The following is a 16,798-nucleotide window of genomic DNA, read 5'->3' as shown; positions in this document are numbered from 1 at the left end:
GAAGTTTCTTAAAATGCTTGGTGATGTCTGACCCTCCTAATAAAGTAAAGTCACTGACCCACCTTCACTGTGATTGTATTTAACATGCTGATCCTAGAATAAGTCATCTCATACATTAACACACAGGAATTTGAAGTTGCTGGCCCTCTCCACCCAGAGGGATTTCTCCCTTGTTCTTGATTTTCCCCCCAATGAAGACACCTTTCCAGTATCACTTTTCTAGATCATTTTCTCTTTCACATTTGAATTATTCACCACTACCCCTTCCCCCACTTCATTGTACCCAAAGATTTCCCAATAACTTTTTTGCAGTCTGTGTTTCTAAAACCCTCACCAGGCTGCCTTATCCCTCCACAGTACAGGTATCTTTCCCAAATTACCTATTGTGTTGGAGCTGAGGATGGGGAGTGTTCACTGTGTACAGATCAGAAGGTGGGCAATTGGACAATAGATGTTGAGAAGGTACTCCCCAATTCCCAGTATCTCCAGAATTTCAAATCCCAATATGAAACACTCCAGATGTCAGTGGATGCATGGAGAAGATAATGAGCTGATGAACATTGTATTGCACAGGTAATGTACCTGAAGGTGTGGAGCCTGTAAAACAGGTGGGGTGGGGGTCTGAACACTTCTAAGGGTGAGTCTAAGACTACAGAGTTCAATGTCTTCTTACCCCAACCCCCACCATATACACTCCTTGTCTCTGATACCCCTGCCAAGACCCCCCCCACCCCCGTGTCTCATCTACTCAGTGACAACACCTGCAAACACAACATCTGACTCCAGAGTTACGGGACGATCATGTCCACAACAACAGTGTTGTCATCTCCACTCTCACCAAGCTACACTGCCCCCTAGATTGGAAGTGTTTCACCAACCTTGTTTTCAGATCCTACCCACAACATCACCCCCTCACTATCTTGTAATCTCCTCCAGTTCAACAACTCACCGATATCTTCAGACACCCGCACTCTAAGGTCTGGGTTTCCTTCCCACCGTCTCTATGCTCCCAACCTCACATTCCTCCAACAAGAGGAGAACATCAATGCCAGTCCCCAACTCCATGCAGGTCTGCGAGCACTGATCTCTGGGCACCACCAACAACCACCTACCCACAGACTTCTCTCCATGCCAGTGACAATCCTGTGTGAGTGGCCTGGGAGTCAGTTAGAATTCTTTTGGTTGTTCCACACAGCACAAAGGGCAGACAGAAACACCAGCATGTGACGGCGGGTCTGGGGTGAGGTGTCCTCCTGTCGTGGAGCTTGGTTTGTGACAATCAGTCCATGCCTGGGATAGATGTTATGATCTTGTACTTTATTTTCTACCTGCATTGCATATTCCTTGTAGTTGTATCTGTTTTACGTTGTTCTACCTCGATGCACTCGGTAATGATTTAATCTGTTTGAACAGTATGCAGGTCACACTTTTCACTGCACCTCAATACATGTGAGAAAAATAAGCCAATTCCAACCCAATCCCTCTCCCTCTTCTACACTAAAAACTAGAGAGCACAAGATAAATAGAAACAATTTGTCAAGCTGAGCAGACTGTTTCTCTCTCCACAGATGCTGCCTGACCTGCTGAGTGTTTCCTGCATTTTCCATTATAATTTCAGTTCTCCAGTGTCCTGCAGTTGTTTTTTTTTTAATTCCCCAAGTCTCCAGCACACTTTGTCCTGAGACAACCAACTTCATCCTGGTATCAGTCAAGTAGATATTCGGGATGCTGGAGTGAAAGGTACAGGAGTCAGGCAGAGACAGGTGACTAACCTTTACAGGGAGAATCTTTTCAGTTAATAATGTTTCAAGTCCAGTTTTTTCCCATTTTGTGAAATACTATGAAATCTCCTCCATTCTTCCAGCAAGAGAGGACTCCTCCCTCCCATGGGACCAAAAATACAAAAGCCTGAAAGCACCTACCACAGGCTCAAGGACAGCTTCAATACCATGGTTAATATTAACTGCTTCATTGGTTAGGTAGCATAGACACCTGACCTCACAATCTACCTTGCACCTTATTGTTTCTCTGTAACTGTTGAACTTTATGTGCACTGTAATGATGTGATCTGTATGAGGAGTATGCAAGACAAAGTTTTCTCTGTATCTCAGTACATGTGACAATAAGAAACCAACAGCAATTCCATGTCTGCAGTCTGAAAGCACGTGCTGTACCACCAGGCTTAATTCCAGCTTCTGTGCCACAGTTATAAGATTATTAACGGGCTCGCAGGTATGATAAGATTCAAGGTAGTTTATGTTGTTTCCAGTACATAGATGTAAAAGGGAACAAAATAATTGTTACTCTGGGTTTGATGTATCACTGAAAAATAATAAGGTAAACAAAGGTCAGGTTCCTCCCTGCGTCCTGTTTGGCGCATCGGACTGTGACCTCGCCGTTTCTTCAGCGTTTGGCTGTGTTTCGAGATCGAGTTACCAGCTCGACGCTCAACCCGGCACCGATGGAAAGCGTGCCAGGCACCGGCCGGATTGGAGCCCGGGACCTCTCGTTCCGAAGTCCTTTTGCTGATACCACTACACCACCGACACCTCCAATAAGACAGAGATTTTTTTCAAAAAAATAATAAATATAAATACTAACGATAGCTCACACACACATAGATTGAAAGTGACGCTCGGCACAGGAGTATCTTCACATGAGGTGACTGGCAGGAAATGGTAAAGTAGTGGTGTTGGGGTGGGGGAAGATGTGGTGTGGGTAAATGGGTGGAGGTGTTGGTCAGCCTCACTGCTTGCGGAAAGTAACTGTTTCTGAGCCCGGTGTTCCTGGCGTAGATGCTACGCAGCCCCCTCCCTCATGACCAGTTTGGGTAGGATCCTTGAAGATACTTCCAGCCCCTTTATTTATGTAAATCCCTGATGGCGAGTAGGCTGTTGCCGATGGGTAGTTTTGACAAACCGTTACAGAGTCTCCCGCACGCCGCAGTGGAGTGTCCATACCGTTCATACCAACGTGTTCGAATAATCTCTACCGAGCATCTGCAGAGAGACGTGAGAACAACCCCTTGAGTTCACGATCTACCTCGTTATGACCCTGCACCTTATTGCTGACCTGCTCTGCACTTTCTCTGTAGCTGTTACACTTCATTCTGCATTCTGTTATTCTCTACCTCTATACACAGTGTAATGGTCTGATCTGTGTGAAGAGTCTGCAAGACAGGCTCGGGACTTGTGACAGAATAAACCAACAGCAATTCCACGACTGCAGCCTCTCAGAGGTCACACGGGGTCAAAAACAGGAAGTGCAACACTTACTCAGAATTGAAACTGAAAGTTCCTAGTAGGGGAGAGAGGACCAAGATGGCTTCTGCAAACCTGGTCCAGGATTTAACGTGTCCCGTCTGTCTGGAGGTGTTCACCGATCCGGTCTCTCTGGAGTGCGGACATCACTTTTGTGCAGCGTGCATCTCTCAGGTTTGGGAGAGGGTCTCGGGGGATGTCTCCTGCCCTCAGTGCCGGCAGGTGTTCGCCCAGAGGAACACCAGGCCCGCTTATACCCTAAGAAACATCGCGGAGAAGGTCAACCAGCTGAGGGTGGGGGCGCCCGAGCAGAAGGAGGAGTTTGTCTGCCGGGAGCACGACGAGAAGCTGAAACTGTTCTGCCAGGAGGAACAGGAGATGATCTGCCTGGTGTGTGGCCTGTCTGCGAAGCACAAGATGCACAATGTCATCCCGATAAAGGAGGCAGCCCAGGGGCACAAGGTGCGAGATCGCCCGCCTGAACTCACCGCCGTGCGGTCGGGGAGAGGGGCGGGTGGGGAAATGCTGAAAGTACAGGGAGACGGAGAAGGGAAACTTTGAGGGGTGGAGAGCGCAGAGAGAGGGCGATGAAGGTCGGGGAGGAAGACAGACGATAGGCACAGAGCAAGAGATAAGGGAATGCTCGGTTCAGAAATGAAGCAGCCAGGGTGTGAAAGAAAGGGACTGACAACATTGGGACGTGGGTGAGGGGAGGGCGGGGAAGGCAAGGTTAATAGAGATGTTTGAGAACGAAGAAAGAGGTTTTGAACGGGAAGAAAATCAGAGAATATGGCAAGAGAAAGGGAAGGACGAAAAGGTCAAGGGTAAAGGAAGGAATGGGGAGGGGGAGAGGCGGAAAGAGGAATGTAGATGAGGGATGTCTGACAGCTGAGAGGCTGCAAGGGACTGTGGATAACTTCACTCAGCTCAACACTGAACTGATTCCACATCCAATGGACTCGTATAGGTTTTCATAAACTCTATTTATATATTTATTTTCCTGTAAATGCTTCTGAGAAAATCAATCTCATGCTAACATAAGATATACAAACACTTGGATAATATATTTACTTTGAACTTTATCGGGCAGAATTGGGAGGTGTGGAGGGGAGAGGTCGAGGTGAAGCAGTTGTAGAAAGAAGACAAATAGAATCAGATTGGAGACGATCCAACAGGAGGGAGGTGGGGAGAATGGGGAAATGCAGCATGGTGGGGAGGCAGAGTGGGGTAAGGACAATATTGAGGAAGGGAATGAGAGAGAGGGATTGGGAGATGAAGGGTGAAGGGGAGGTGACCATGACTGGTGGGAAGGTATGAAAGAATGATTCTATTTCCCCCATGGGATCAGGGATTACCCCCCCCAGTCCTCTTCCCCCCCCCCCACCACCACTTCAGTCAGCAGATTTGGAAGGGTCCTTTCTCAGATGTTCGTCTGCATCTTCTGACTTTCAGGAAAAGTTGGAAGAGTCCCTGAAACTTCTGCAAGAGCGAATGAATCAGAGTGTTCGGAGTAAGTGGGAAGGGGAGACTGCGATCCGGCAGCTGAAGGTAAGGAATCATTCGGTGATCGTGGATGGTTCCCTGGGCTGTGTGTCCAGTTTCCCCCCACAGTCCAAAGACAAGACGTTTCAATTAGTAGTTTAATTGGTCATTGTAAATTGTCTACTGATTAGGTTAGGGTTAATCGGGGTTTGCTGAGCATCATGGCTCGAAGGACCTTTTCGATGCTGTATTTCAATAAATAAATAAAGAGACTGACAGTGACTGACCCTTCCAGCTGTACGATGCTGTCCCACAGCAAAATGTAAGCAGCTGACTGTAAATAATAACTACAATGAAAGGAATGTGTGGACTGTTTTCATCATCTGTCCTTATCATTTGACATAAGAAGTTAGAGACTGGGTTCTTGAAATTTTGAAATGTTGTGAAATGTCCGCTGTTACTTGATCCCTGCCTCCATCCAAACATACCTTACTGCTCACCCAACCCCTGGGTACACTTTGGAGATGTGAGGGACTATAGATGCTGGAATCTGAAGCATCTGGGTATCCAGTATTTTACATATAAACCTCGTAACCTCTTTATCAGACTCCAACCTGTGTCTTGTTCCCAGATATTGAGCATTGTATGTAATGAGCTCCTCCGGCCTGTGGGGGGAGCCGGAGGGCACTGTGCGTCGAAGGTTACAAAGAGCAGCTGAACTTGTGAATTTAAAAACACAAACACGAGAAATTCTGCAGATGCTGGAAATTCAGGCAACATATGTAAAATGCTTTTGGAACGCAGCAGGCCAGGCAGCATTTATAGGAAGAAGTACAGTCAACATTTCGGACCGAGACCCTTTTTGAATTGTTGTCTTGAAGTGAGTCAATAATCCCTGGTATTTTTGGTTCAATCTTCACAAATTGATTTTGACTGGCAAGGGCTTTCTGCATTTTGTGATTATTTTTAATGGGTCGAGTTTTGAGAACATTTTGTCTCAGGGTGTAACTCAGTTGAGCCACTGATGTACTTTTGGAATTCCAATGTATTAACTCTGTATTCAATCTCTACATGGGACTCTGTCGTTCCTCCGGACCTGGGTTCAGTCATTACCAGCGCTCACCATGACAGATTGGTATGGATACCAGCTTGAATCCCTTGATTATATCCTAGCCTGTAACTCACTCCTGGGTATCCATTATTCAATATAAAAAACAACCTGAACACCTGGATTCGATCCCAGCCTGCGACATAATTCAGGGATCCACTGTTCTTTATATAGACCACCCTGAACCTATTGATTAGATTCCAGTCTGTATCTCACCGCTGGATATCCCAGTCATGATAAAGAGACTCAACCTGAAACATTGACTATTCTTCTGCCTCTATAGATGCTGACTGATCTGCTGAGTTCCTCCATCATTTTGAATGTGTCTATCTAAGACATTGCCTTTTATTGTCTATATCCAACTCTTATTAGTTCACCCCACGTGCATCACCTCACACTTCCGAAGATTAAATTCCATTGCCACTGCTTTGCCTCATTTCCCAACAAATCAATGTCATCCTGTAGGCTATGACTGTTCTCCACTCTATCAACACAAGTATTTTCATGTTAACTGAAAACTTACTAATCATACTTTGTACACTCCTATCCAAAATGATCTGCAGAACAAAACAGTAGGAGACCCATCAAAAATATATGTGACACGATCTGCTGCCTACTGCCAAGCTAAGTTTATAGATGCAATTGGACACCTCACCTCAGATCCCATGGTATAAACTTTCCAACGATCCTCCCATGTGGAACCTTGTCACTTTACTGAAGTCCCAAAGGACAACTTGAACTGTCCTTATCAGTGCATGTTGTTCTCTCTTCAATTCCAGAATCGAGTTCAATCCCAGAAATCCAGTCAGATCCTTGGGATTGGATTCTGGTTGATTATTCTGTCTACGATTGTTTATTCTGACCCCACTCCAATCAGCACCCACTTTACTTTCAAAAATAAAGCAACCCTGACCCCAGTGTAAATAACCACTCCAAGCAGCATTGAATGTCTTATTTGGAAAATCAAACATTCAAATCAATGAATTATGTTTGGCCAGTGACTCTCTGCTAACCTCACTCTGATCCAGGACCAGGTTGATGGACGGAGCTATGAGATCAGGGCTGAATTTGAGAAGATGCACCAGTTCCTGCGTGAGAGGCAACAGCAGATGGTAGCAGAGCTGCAGAGAGAAGCGGACAAAATCCTAACACAACTGGAAAACAATTTAAAGAGAACAGTCAAGGAAATCTCTTCCCTTGAAGCAGTGATACAAGACGTAAAAGTGAGATTGAAAATTGACGATCCCCATGGGCTCCTCAAGGTACAGGATGTGTCACTTTCTTGTCTGGGGGATCCAAACTGTCTTAAATACCTGTGAGTGAATTTAATTATATGGGCAACCAGGGTTAAAACTGGTTTCCCAAGTGCCGTCAGTTCAATAAAAACTCAGAAACATTCAGAGAATAACCAGCGGTGGGTTCACACCCTGCCCTTGCCATCCTGGCCGTGGGTTTGACCCCTGTGTGATTGCTGGAATGGAGATCATCCGCTGAGTGTGGAAATCCCAGAGAAATTGCTTGAATCATCACCAGGTGGCGCCGTCAGCACCATGGGGGTGAGGATTGATTGAGCCCAGATAAATACCATGGGGGTGAGGATTGATTGAGCCCAGATAAATACCATGGGGGGCGCGGGGTGGCATGGTAGCATAGCGATGACTGTGACGTGATTACGTCTCAAGGTGTTGGAGTTCAGAGTTGAGTTCCAGTGTCCTCTGTAAGAAAGAAAGTTTGTAATCCTTCTCATGTGCATGTGGATTTCCTCCAACAGTGCAAAGACATACCAGTTAGTAGGCGAGTTTAGACTGGGTTAAAATTGTTGGGTTGCTCGGTGGGACGGCTCATTGGGCTGGAACATCCTGTTCCACACTGTATGTCTAAATAAATAAGTGTGGAAATGGAGCCAGGACTGGGCTGTCCTGAATCACAATGGCAACCCCGTGTTTCCCATGTCTGCACAGACACAGATGATGTCATTCCTCTCCAAATACCCCTTTCCCAAAACCAGTCCCACCTACCTCTCCCTTGTGTAACAACCAACTCTGTATTTCCCATGGCTGCTTCTGATCATATCACCACCAATGCAGTCTCACATCGTCCACCTTTCTCTCCCTTCCCTCATCTCCTTCCCCTCCCCATCCTCCCCTGTCCCTTCCTCTTCCCCCTCTCTGTGTTTCACTCTACCCTAACACACCCTCTGCCCCTTCTTTCCCCTCCACTGCATCCCACTACCCTGCATTTCATCCTCCCACATTTGTCCCCAATTGTCCCATTCCAGGCCTGGTCCCAGTCCCTCCCCACTCTGCACTCCCACCCAACCACAGACCCTGTGCTAGTCCCCATTCCCCAGTGTGGTGCATCACTGCATCAGGACCACGAGAGAGAGAGCTGGAGTGATGCCTCACTGACAGAGACACTCCACCCTCCAGTGTTTTGTTTTGTTTTAATAATGGATGCTATCTTTTTGATACATTGCCTATTAAAGAAGTCCTCAATACTGGGAGAGGCAAGTTCCCGTGATATTACTGACTGAGTTTTCAACCTTCTGCAGCCTTTTCTGATCCTAGAAAGTGGCCCCTCCTCACAACATAATTGAAACATAAATTATATGCAATTTTCATAAGGAAGAATACAATTTTAAAAAGTCCATTTTATTGCAAGAGATCAAAGTAGTCACAGTGATAATAAACTGTAGTGATTTGGGTTTTGCTGATTGCTGATTTCACCTGAATGGTTGAAGGGAAGTAACTGTTCAAACAGTTCAGTTTTTGATAAGAGAAGGAAGTATTAGAGGATGTAGAGAAGCGAAGTGTTTTGCTGTGGAAAACGATCAAATTAGTTCCTAAGTCTTTCCTCTGGTTGAGTGTTTAGCCTTCACTCTCCAACCCTTCCAGAGATTTTCAACTACAGCTTCACTCAATCCTATTCTCTCTCTTCCTCCTCAGGATATGCAAGTCCTTTTGAGAAGGTGAGTAAATTTTAGCTGAAATTCTCATGCCAGGTGCTGTTGTATCTTTAATGCACAGTTTCTCAACTGGGGTTCGCTAGGGGCTCTGCGAGAGATCATGTGAAAAGAAACATTGATCTTTGAACTAAGTGCAACACGCGATGCTAGCACTCGCAGTGGTGGGCAGTGACCGAGCAGACACGTTAGCTATCTCGTTAGGGGTCTCTCAGTCCAGTATGGCAAGGCGCTGTAGGGCTATTTTTATTTGCTTGCATCCATTCTCAGTTTTTAATGCAAGATAGGGCAGGTCGTTGATAACTGGTGAGCGCTGTATTGCATGGAGGGGAGGACGGTAGGTTGATAATTAGAGAGCGTTGTATTACACAGAGGGAAGGACGATAGGCTGGTAAATGGTGAGCGCAACATTGCACAGAGGGGAGGATGGTAGGCCGATAATTGGTTTGCGCTGTATTGCATGGGAGGAGCATGGTAGGCTGATAATTGTTGAGTACTGTATTCCACAAAGGAGAGGACGGTAGTCCGTTGAGTGTAAAGTGCATTTTCCAAGCATTGAATAGACTTGCCCAACTTGGGCTGTGACGTCAGCCTCTCCCTCCTGAATTACCTCCCTCAACTTCCCCTGACACGCCACCGACTGACTGACGGGAGCAAACAAAGTACCAGTGTATAGAAAATTGGAGGGAAATTTTCATTATAAAGACGACCCAGTGTGGTGATTTTTGAAGAGGAGGTGTGAGATGGAAGAGGAGGATTCTAGGCCTAGGCCTACGGACAATTCTGATAAGCTTAATGATGAAGAATTACAAAGGCGGGAGGAGAAGATGGCGGCACGACGCAGCTCGCAGTGGCCACTCCGGTGGCGATATCTGTTATCTGTCAAGTAGGGTGCCGTGCACAACCCTGATTTGATGGAGACAGACGTGAGAGCACGGAGGAACATCTGGTGAAATTTCTGAAATGCCTGCTTCACTCCCGCTACTACTGTGTGATCCAGAATCTCCAGAGGGGAAGGCCCCGAGTCCTCGGCATTGCTCGTTGCTCAGCAGCCGGAGCCGGGTCGAAGCTCTCGGCAGAGGATGGTGCTCGGTGCTCGGTGATGGAGGGCTGGTCGGAGGCTCGAAGTTTTCGGATGGACTCAGAGTCGGCTGCGGTCGGGTGCTTCCAATGCATCGGCAAGTTTGCGGCGCTTGGAGGTTCATGGCAGGGAGAGCTTCTCCCTTCTACCGTCTGCGTGAGATGATGGGGTTATCGGGACTTGAGACTTTTTTTTTACAGTGCCCATGGTCTGCTCTTTATCAAATTATGGTATTGCTTTGCACTGTTGTAACTATATGTTATAATTATGTGGTTTTGTCAGTGTTAGTCTTGGTTTGTCCTGTGTTTCTGTGATATCTCTCTGGAGGAACATTTAATGCATGCATTTCTAAATGACAATAAACGAGGACTGAGTATCCTCATAATCTAATCTAATCTTTTGAGTCATTTCACTGCACTAGTGCAACAAATCACAAAAAAAGGTCCTTCTTTACATTAAAACTACCTATCAATGGGTTTTACGTGGACTGGTGATCCAAGTTGTCCTATTCCGTTGTGCCTAGTCTGGGCAAACAACTTACAAATGTAGCAATGCCTCCAGCAAAATCGAAAAGACACCGAACTACAACTCACAACCATATGACACATAAAAGTGCTGATTGTTTTAAATGACTATTGGAATCAAAGAGATTAAAGGTTTTGAAAATAAAGTCACGGTCAGTAAAATGATACAGGAAGCAACTTATTTAGTAGCTGTAAGACCAGTTCACTGGAGAACGTTTGAAAAACTGTGTGAAAACCTCGACAAGAGCAAACCAGTCTCCTGTTACAATTGGAAATGCAGTGGCTTAGCAGAGGAAGAGTTCTCAAAAGAGTGTTTAAGTGGAATGGTGAATTGCAGGAGTACTTTCCAGAAAATAGTAGGCCAGATCTTGCTAAGTGCCTTGAAGGTGAAGAATAGCTGCAGAAACTAGCCCAATTAACAGACATTTTTCATCATATGAACCAGTTAAACAAGTCTCTGCAAGGCACGGGAGAAAGTGTTTTGACTTCAAGTGACAAGAATCTCGGATTTAAAAGGATACTGAATCTTTGGAGAAATTGTGTTGCAAAAGGAAACCTTGAAATGTTTCCAATGCTGCTTGGGCTTGAGTGTGAGGAAGGATATCAGAGCCTTGAGTCTTATTGAAAACCACCTGGAAGAATTGCAGAACAAAATTGAACAGTATTTTTCCCCCTTTTCAACACAAGTGTTTGGCTGGCGGAGGGGCCGTTTCTCTGAATCTTCTGCTCAGCCTGAGCTCTTGACTTTGAGAGAAGAGGAGGAACTTTGTGAGATGCAGTCTGATCAAGCACTCAAGATGAGATTTACTGACCTGCCCCTAGACCAGTTCTGGATTTCTGTGAAAGAAGAGTATCCTGCCATTCATAGGAGATCAATGAACATTTTGTTACAGTTTTCAACTCTTGACATGTGTGCACAAGCTTCATCTTGTTTAACAAGCATCACGAGCAAGGACAGAGATTGTCTCATTTCAGTTGAAGGTGAAATCCATGTGTGCTTATCTCAAGTTCGACCCAGAACTGAGGAATTTATTATGTTTGCCTTATGAGCTGTTTTAAATTTTTGCAAGAGAAAGAAAGAGTAATTTCAAGAAAGTTAAGCTAAGCTTAACTGTCTGTTTTTCCCCCAAGAAAGGTTGGCTAAAAATTCGTTCTCTACTCAAAAGAACATTGACAATTATTTTTGGATTATTATATCTACAACTTTCTGATCATGCCAACGTACCGTGAGCTCTAAATATAATAATTTTTGTGCAGGGGTTCCCTGAGACCTGAAAATTATTTTAAGGGTTCCTCCAGGGCAAAAAGGTTAAAAAAGGCTGTTCTAACATATATTGGCAATTGATTAATTGTTACATAAAACTTTGTTTTGCATGCTTTCCATTCATGTTATTTCCTTACAACAGAGTATTGAGATACTGTACTGCGGAAAAGTCTTAGGAACACAGATATATATAGATATGTGTGTGTGTATATATATATATATATATATATATATATATATATATGTATGTGTGTGTGTATGTGTATATATATATATATATATATACGTATTTGTTAACGTGGAGTGGAGAGCGAGTTTGTAAATATGGTGGGAGCAAAGGATGTTGGGAGTGGAGAGAGTGGAGAGTCATGGGAAGTGTGTGGCACAGGTGGGACAGAAGGAGTGCTCTGGGTGGAGGGGGGATGGTGGCGAGGGTGTAGACACAACCAGCCCTGAGACACCAAGCAAGGACATTTGATTTCAAACAATTGCTTTATTGAACATTACAAAATGGCTTTTTGTTGCATCCCGCTCCCTCCCCCCCCCTTCCCTTGTCCTAACGAGGATTCCCCTCTCCCTGCCCCCTTCCCACTCTCAGTCCACAATAGAAACCCGTATCAGATTCAGGATTACCATCAGTCACATATGGCATGAAATGTGTTTTTTTTTTCTTTTGCGACAGCAGTATAGTGCAATACATAAAATTACTACCGTACTGTGAAAATGTCTTGGGCAACCTCTCTTTACATGTGCCCAAAACTTTTGCACAATATTGCGTTAGAATGGAAAACAACAAAAGAGTGCAGAATAAACTGCTATGTTTGCAAAGAGAGTGCAGTGCAGACAGACAATAAGCTGCAAGACGTGGTAGATGGATGGAGAGGTCTTCAGTCCATTATATCATACAAGGGGGCTGTTCAATAGTCTTACAACAGCAGGATAGAAACTCTCCCTGAGCCTGGTGCTTTGATGATTTTGTACCTTCTATCTGATGGGAGAGGTGGGGAGAAGAGAGAGTGTACAGGGTGGGTGGGGTTTTTGATGATGTTGGCTGCTTTACTGAGACAATGAGAGGTGCAGACAGAGTCTTTGATAATGGGTGTCACTAATTCCTGACCCTGACAGGTCTGAGTTGCCGGTTTCCAGTCCTGGAGTGGTGTCTGTCGATCTTCCTGAGGATGTGGCTGAAGGAAGGTTGAGGTATCTCAAAGTGTGGAAGGAAATGAGAGCCGTGGTTTCACCAGGTACCTTTCTCTTTCTCTGTAATTCCCCTTCTCCCCACTGCCCCACCTTCTCCCCTGTAATTCCTGATACTCATAGGCTCCAGATGCCACACTCTACATCCCTCATCAGGCATGTGGTCAGTGTGTACAACATTTCTGCTTCAAACACCCACATATGGCATAAACAATGTCCTGAATTGCTTCCTGTACCCTCACAAAACCCCCTCCCCTCCTGCCCCAAGTTTGACTCTTCTTGTTGAGGTTTCTTTGCTTCCCTCCATCACTGATCCAGGGACTGGAACACTCAGCTTAGGGACACCTCAGCTTTGGCAAAATATGTTGCTCAACCTTTTCCCTCCAATAGATGATAAGACAGAGTAGCAGAATAAGGCCACTCGGCCCATCAGGTCTGTTCCACCATCCCTTATCTCTCAGATTACCCCCGATATATTTCATTGAAGAGATTGATCCACCTCCATCCTTCATAAGTTCTGTGACTTAAGCAGCATTGGCTTCTGCAAAAAGAGAATTGCTGAGGTTCATCTCCCTCCGAGGGAAGAAATCTCTTCTCCTCTCAAATCCGAAGGCTTTGCCCCTTATTCTGACACTGACCTGTAGTTTTGAGTTGTGATACCCTCTGATATCCGGTGCTGAATTTGGCACAAATCAGTAAATATGAATCTTCATTACAACCTAAAACATCAATTCGTTCTCTCTTTCCATAGTTCCAACCTGATTTGATGATTCCCGAATTCTCTGTTCTCACTTCAAATTTCCGGCATCTGCAGTTTTCATTTTTTATTTGAGCACAGATTTTGTCACCCCATCCTGGTTATTCACAGAGTCGTAGAGTCCTACTGTATAGAAGCAAGCCTTCAGCCCACTCTGGCCATCTACTGTACACTAATCCCACATGCCCACATTCGGCTCTTATCCCTCTATGCCTGGCCTATTCACATGTCTGTCTAAATGTCTCTTAAACCTGGCAGTTGTATCTGATCCCACCACTTCCTCTGGGAGAATGTTCCAGATAGCAAGCACTCTCTGTGTAAAGCACTTATCCCACAGATCACCTTTAAATCTCCCCCCCTCCCCTTAAACCTCCACCCTCTTGTTTTTGATCGCTCTACCATGGGAAATGCTGCCTGTACTGATACATTTCTGTTTTGGGTTCACACCTCTAGCATCTGCAGCTTAAATAATAAATGTCCACTCGGCCCTGGCCCCTCACGGGCTGCTGTGTCACTGGGAATGGAGCTGTCATGGCTTGTCCTGTTTAGCTTTTAAAAAGAGAACTGCAGCCACATAAAACATCATAGAATACAGTCAGCTGGGCAGAGGAAAGGGATTGAACTGCCCTGTAACAAATAAATCGCTGTGACGTTGTACGGTGTTAAATAGGACGGAGGGAGCAGTGGGGATTGAAATCTCCTCCAGGGGTTCCACGCTTCCTGGGCTGAGAGAGGAGACAATGGTCATCACTGTCAGCTCAGATCCTGTCAGTTCCACCTGGTTTTCTTATCGTAACTGTTTTGTTTCAGTGCCAGAGCGGCTGACGCTGGACCCGGATACAACTCACAATCAGCTTGTCCTCTCTCAGGATCTGATGAGTGTCCAGTACGTGACCACCAAACAAAATCGTCAGGATCACCTGAGAAGATTTCTAAGAGAATTTTGTGTTTTGAATTCACAGTGTTTCACGTCTGGGAGGCACTACTGGGAGGTGTATGTTGGATATAAGTCCTGCTGGGTTGTGGGTGTCTGCAGAGAGTCTGTCAAGCGGGATAGAGTGTACCCCTACACACCGGCAGAGGGATACTGGGTTATTCATGTCTCTTCTAATTTAGTGAAGATACCAAATGTCATCTCCCACCTGGAAATGAAACTCCGAAAACTGGGTGTTTATCTGGATTACGAGCGGGGCCAAGTGTCATTTTACAATGCTGACAACATGTGTCACATCCACACTTACACGGACAGTTTCACTGAGAAACTTTGTCTCATCTTAAATCCATGTACTGACAAGCCAGACAACACTGAACCACTCACACTGCTCACCACTTAACACAGTGGGACACGTTCTCCGAGGTCTCAGACTTCTCTGGACCCACTGAGCAGATCTCACTGCACTGATTCTCTGAAATACAACCAGAAAAAGTCAGAGCACTCAGCAGTGGAGAAAACATAGTTAATGTTTCAGGTACAGACCAGCATGTGAGAACTGATTCTCTGCCATTGCTACTGACAGGTGAGGCTGTTTATATTGACATCTAATCTGTAAATTTGACTCAGTGTCTCCTCCCCAGCTCTCTCACACTCTCTCCCACCGACCGCAGTTCAGGAGCAGATGGTGTTGGAATAAAATGAAGCGGACTGTTCTCTGGAATTGTGGTATCTGCATCAAGCAATCAGTGTAAAAATGTGCAGATATTCTCTGTGTCATTATCATTTAACCTGCAGAGTGAACTGACAATGTGTCTGAGCTGGTTACGTTGGGGAAACAGTGAACTGAATGGGAACAAAATGGGAGATGGAGGTTCGGGTTCAGTGCTGGAGGGAGACCGGGGAGTTGTTGCCTCTCAGTTTTTAGGGAGATTGCAGCCTCGTTCTGGAAGAGACACACACTTCCCTCAGTCGTGTCTATGAAAGGCAGAGAGGCTGGTCCAATTAAACAGAGCACTCTTTAATGCCCAGAGAAGGCAACGTGGAACTCAGAAAGTCAGTTTAAATTGGGTTTAATGATTATTGATTACCTCAGCATGATTTACAGCATGCTGTGCATGAAGAAATGTAATGGGAATGCAATCCCAGTGTATGAAGACTTCATTTGTCAAAGTCAAGGTGGAGTTTCTCGTCACATGCACAAGTACATGTCTGCACAGGTGCAACGAAAACCCTGCAGCTGCATCACAGGCACACGGCATGATAGAAACAGCTTTCACAAGAAAAGAACATTTACAGGAAAGAATACAATATGAAGACAAGAAAAACAAAGTCCATTTTAGTGTAAATTGATTAAAGGAGTCAGGTTTTGCTAATCTGGAGTGATTAGTGTTTTGCAGGTTGGTTTAGTAACTGATTTGTTAAAGGGAAGTAACTGTTCTTGTACCTGGTGGTGTGGGACTTCAGGTCTCTGTACCTCCTGTCTGATGGTAGCTGCAAGAAGATGACTTGGACAGTTGGTATCGTCCGTGGCAGATGTTGCCTTCTTGAGGCGGTGTTTCATGTAAATACCGCCAAAGGTGGGTGGGGTGGAGTATGCTAGCAATGCATCTTCTTACACTCCTGCATGTTCGCATATTTCTACCAGACCATAATGCAACCTGTCAGGATACTTTCAAATTAAAATGTTTGATGACACTGAAGCTCTTAATAAAGTAAAGACAATGACACAACTTCCCTGTGATTGTGTTCATGTGCTGAACCTAGGATAAGTCATCTCATATGAATTTGAAGTTGCTGACCGTCTCCATCGAGAAGGAATTCTCCCTTGTTCTCAACTTCTCCAGTGATGGGGACATTTTTCCCAGTATCAATACTATTGGATCATTTTCTCATTCTCAGTTGAATTATTCACTTGCCCACCCAATTGCACCCAAATATTTACCAATATCTGTTTAGCAGCATGTGTTTCTAATACCCTCACCATGCTGACTTACCCCCCCCCCCACAGTATGTGTATCTTTCCCAATGTACCTATAGTGTTGGAGCTGAGGATGAGGAGTGTTCGCTGTGTATAGATCAGAAGGTGGGCAATTGGACAATGGACGTTGAGAAGATACTCCCCAATTCCCAGTATCTCCAGAATTCCAATCCCAATATCAAATATCTCCAGATGTCAGTGGAGGTATGAACAGCATGTGCCGATGAATGGAGACACATTTTCTTCCATTG

General features: G+C 45.1%; 1 protein-coding gene across 1 annotated transcript; it reads left to right on the top strand.

Moving 5' to 3' along the window:
• Window positions 1–3,313: 3,313 nt before the first annotated feature.
• LOC134346669 (zinc-binding protein A33-like) lies at window positions 3,314–16,288 on the top strand. Its single transcript, XM_063048164.1, has 6 exons — window positions 3,314–3,722; window positions 4,713–4,808; window positions 6,879–7,112; window positions 8,796–8,818; window positions 12,807–12,925; window positions 14,446–16,288. Exons 1-6 carry the CDS (start codon window positions 3,321–3,323, stop codon window positions 14,967–14,969), a joined length of 1,398 nt encoding a protein of 465 aa, XP_062904234.1. The 5' UTR covers window positions 3,314–3,320; the 3' UTR covers window positions 14,970–16,288.
• Window positions 16,289–16,798: the final 510 nt, after the last annotated feature.

This window comes from Mobula hypostoma, chromosome 5, assembly GCF_963921235.1.
Source record: "Mobula hypostoma chromosome 5, sMobHyp1.1, whole genome shotgun sequence".
Taxonomy (NCBI): domain Eukaryota; kingdom Metazoa; phylum Chordata; class Chondrichthyes; order Myliobatiformes; family Myliobatidae; genus Mobula; species Mobula hypostoma.
The sequence above is the reverse complement of the archived record's forward strand: the minus strand, read 5'-3'. Positions and strand labels throughout refer to the sequence as shown.

Bases quoted from the DNA above. Each gene is read 5' to 3' on its own strand.
- LOC134346669 (XM_063048164.1), top strand. From the start codon at position 3,321: ATGGCTTCTGCAAACCTGGTCCAGGATTTAACGTGTCCCGTCTGTCTG. The intron at 4,809-6,878 runs GTAAGGAATCAT...ACTCTGATCCAG, and splicing joins CTGCGATCCGGCAGCTGAAG to GACCAGGTTGATGGACGGAG. The intron at 8,819-12,806 runs GTGAGTAAATTT...TGACCCTGACAG, and splicing joins ATGCAAGTCCTTTTGAGAAG to GTCTGAGTTGCCGGTTTCCA.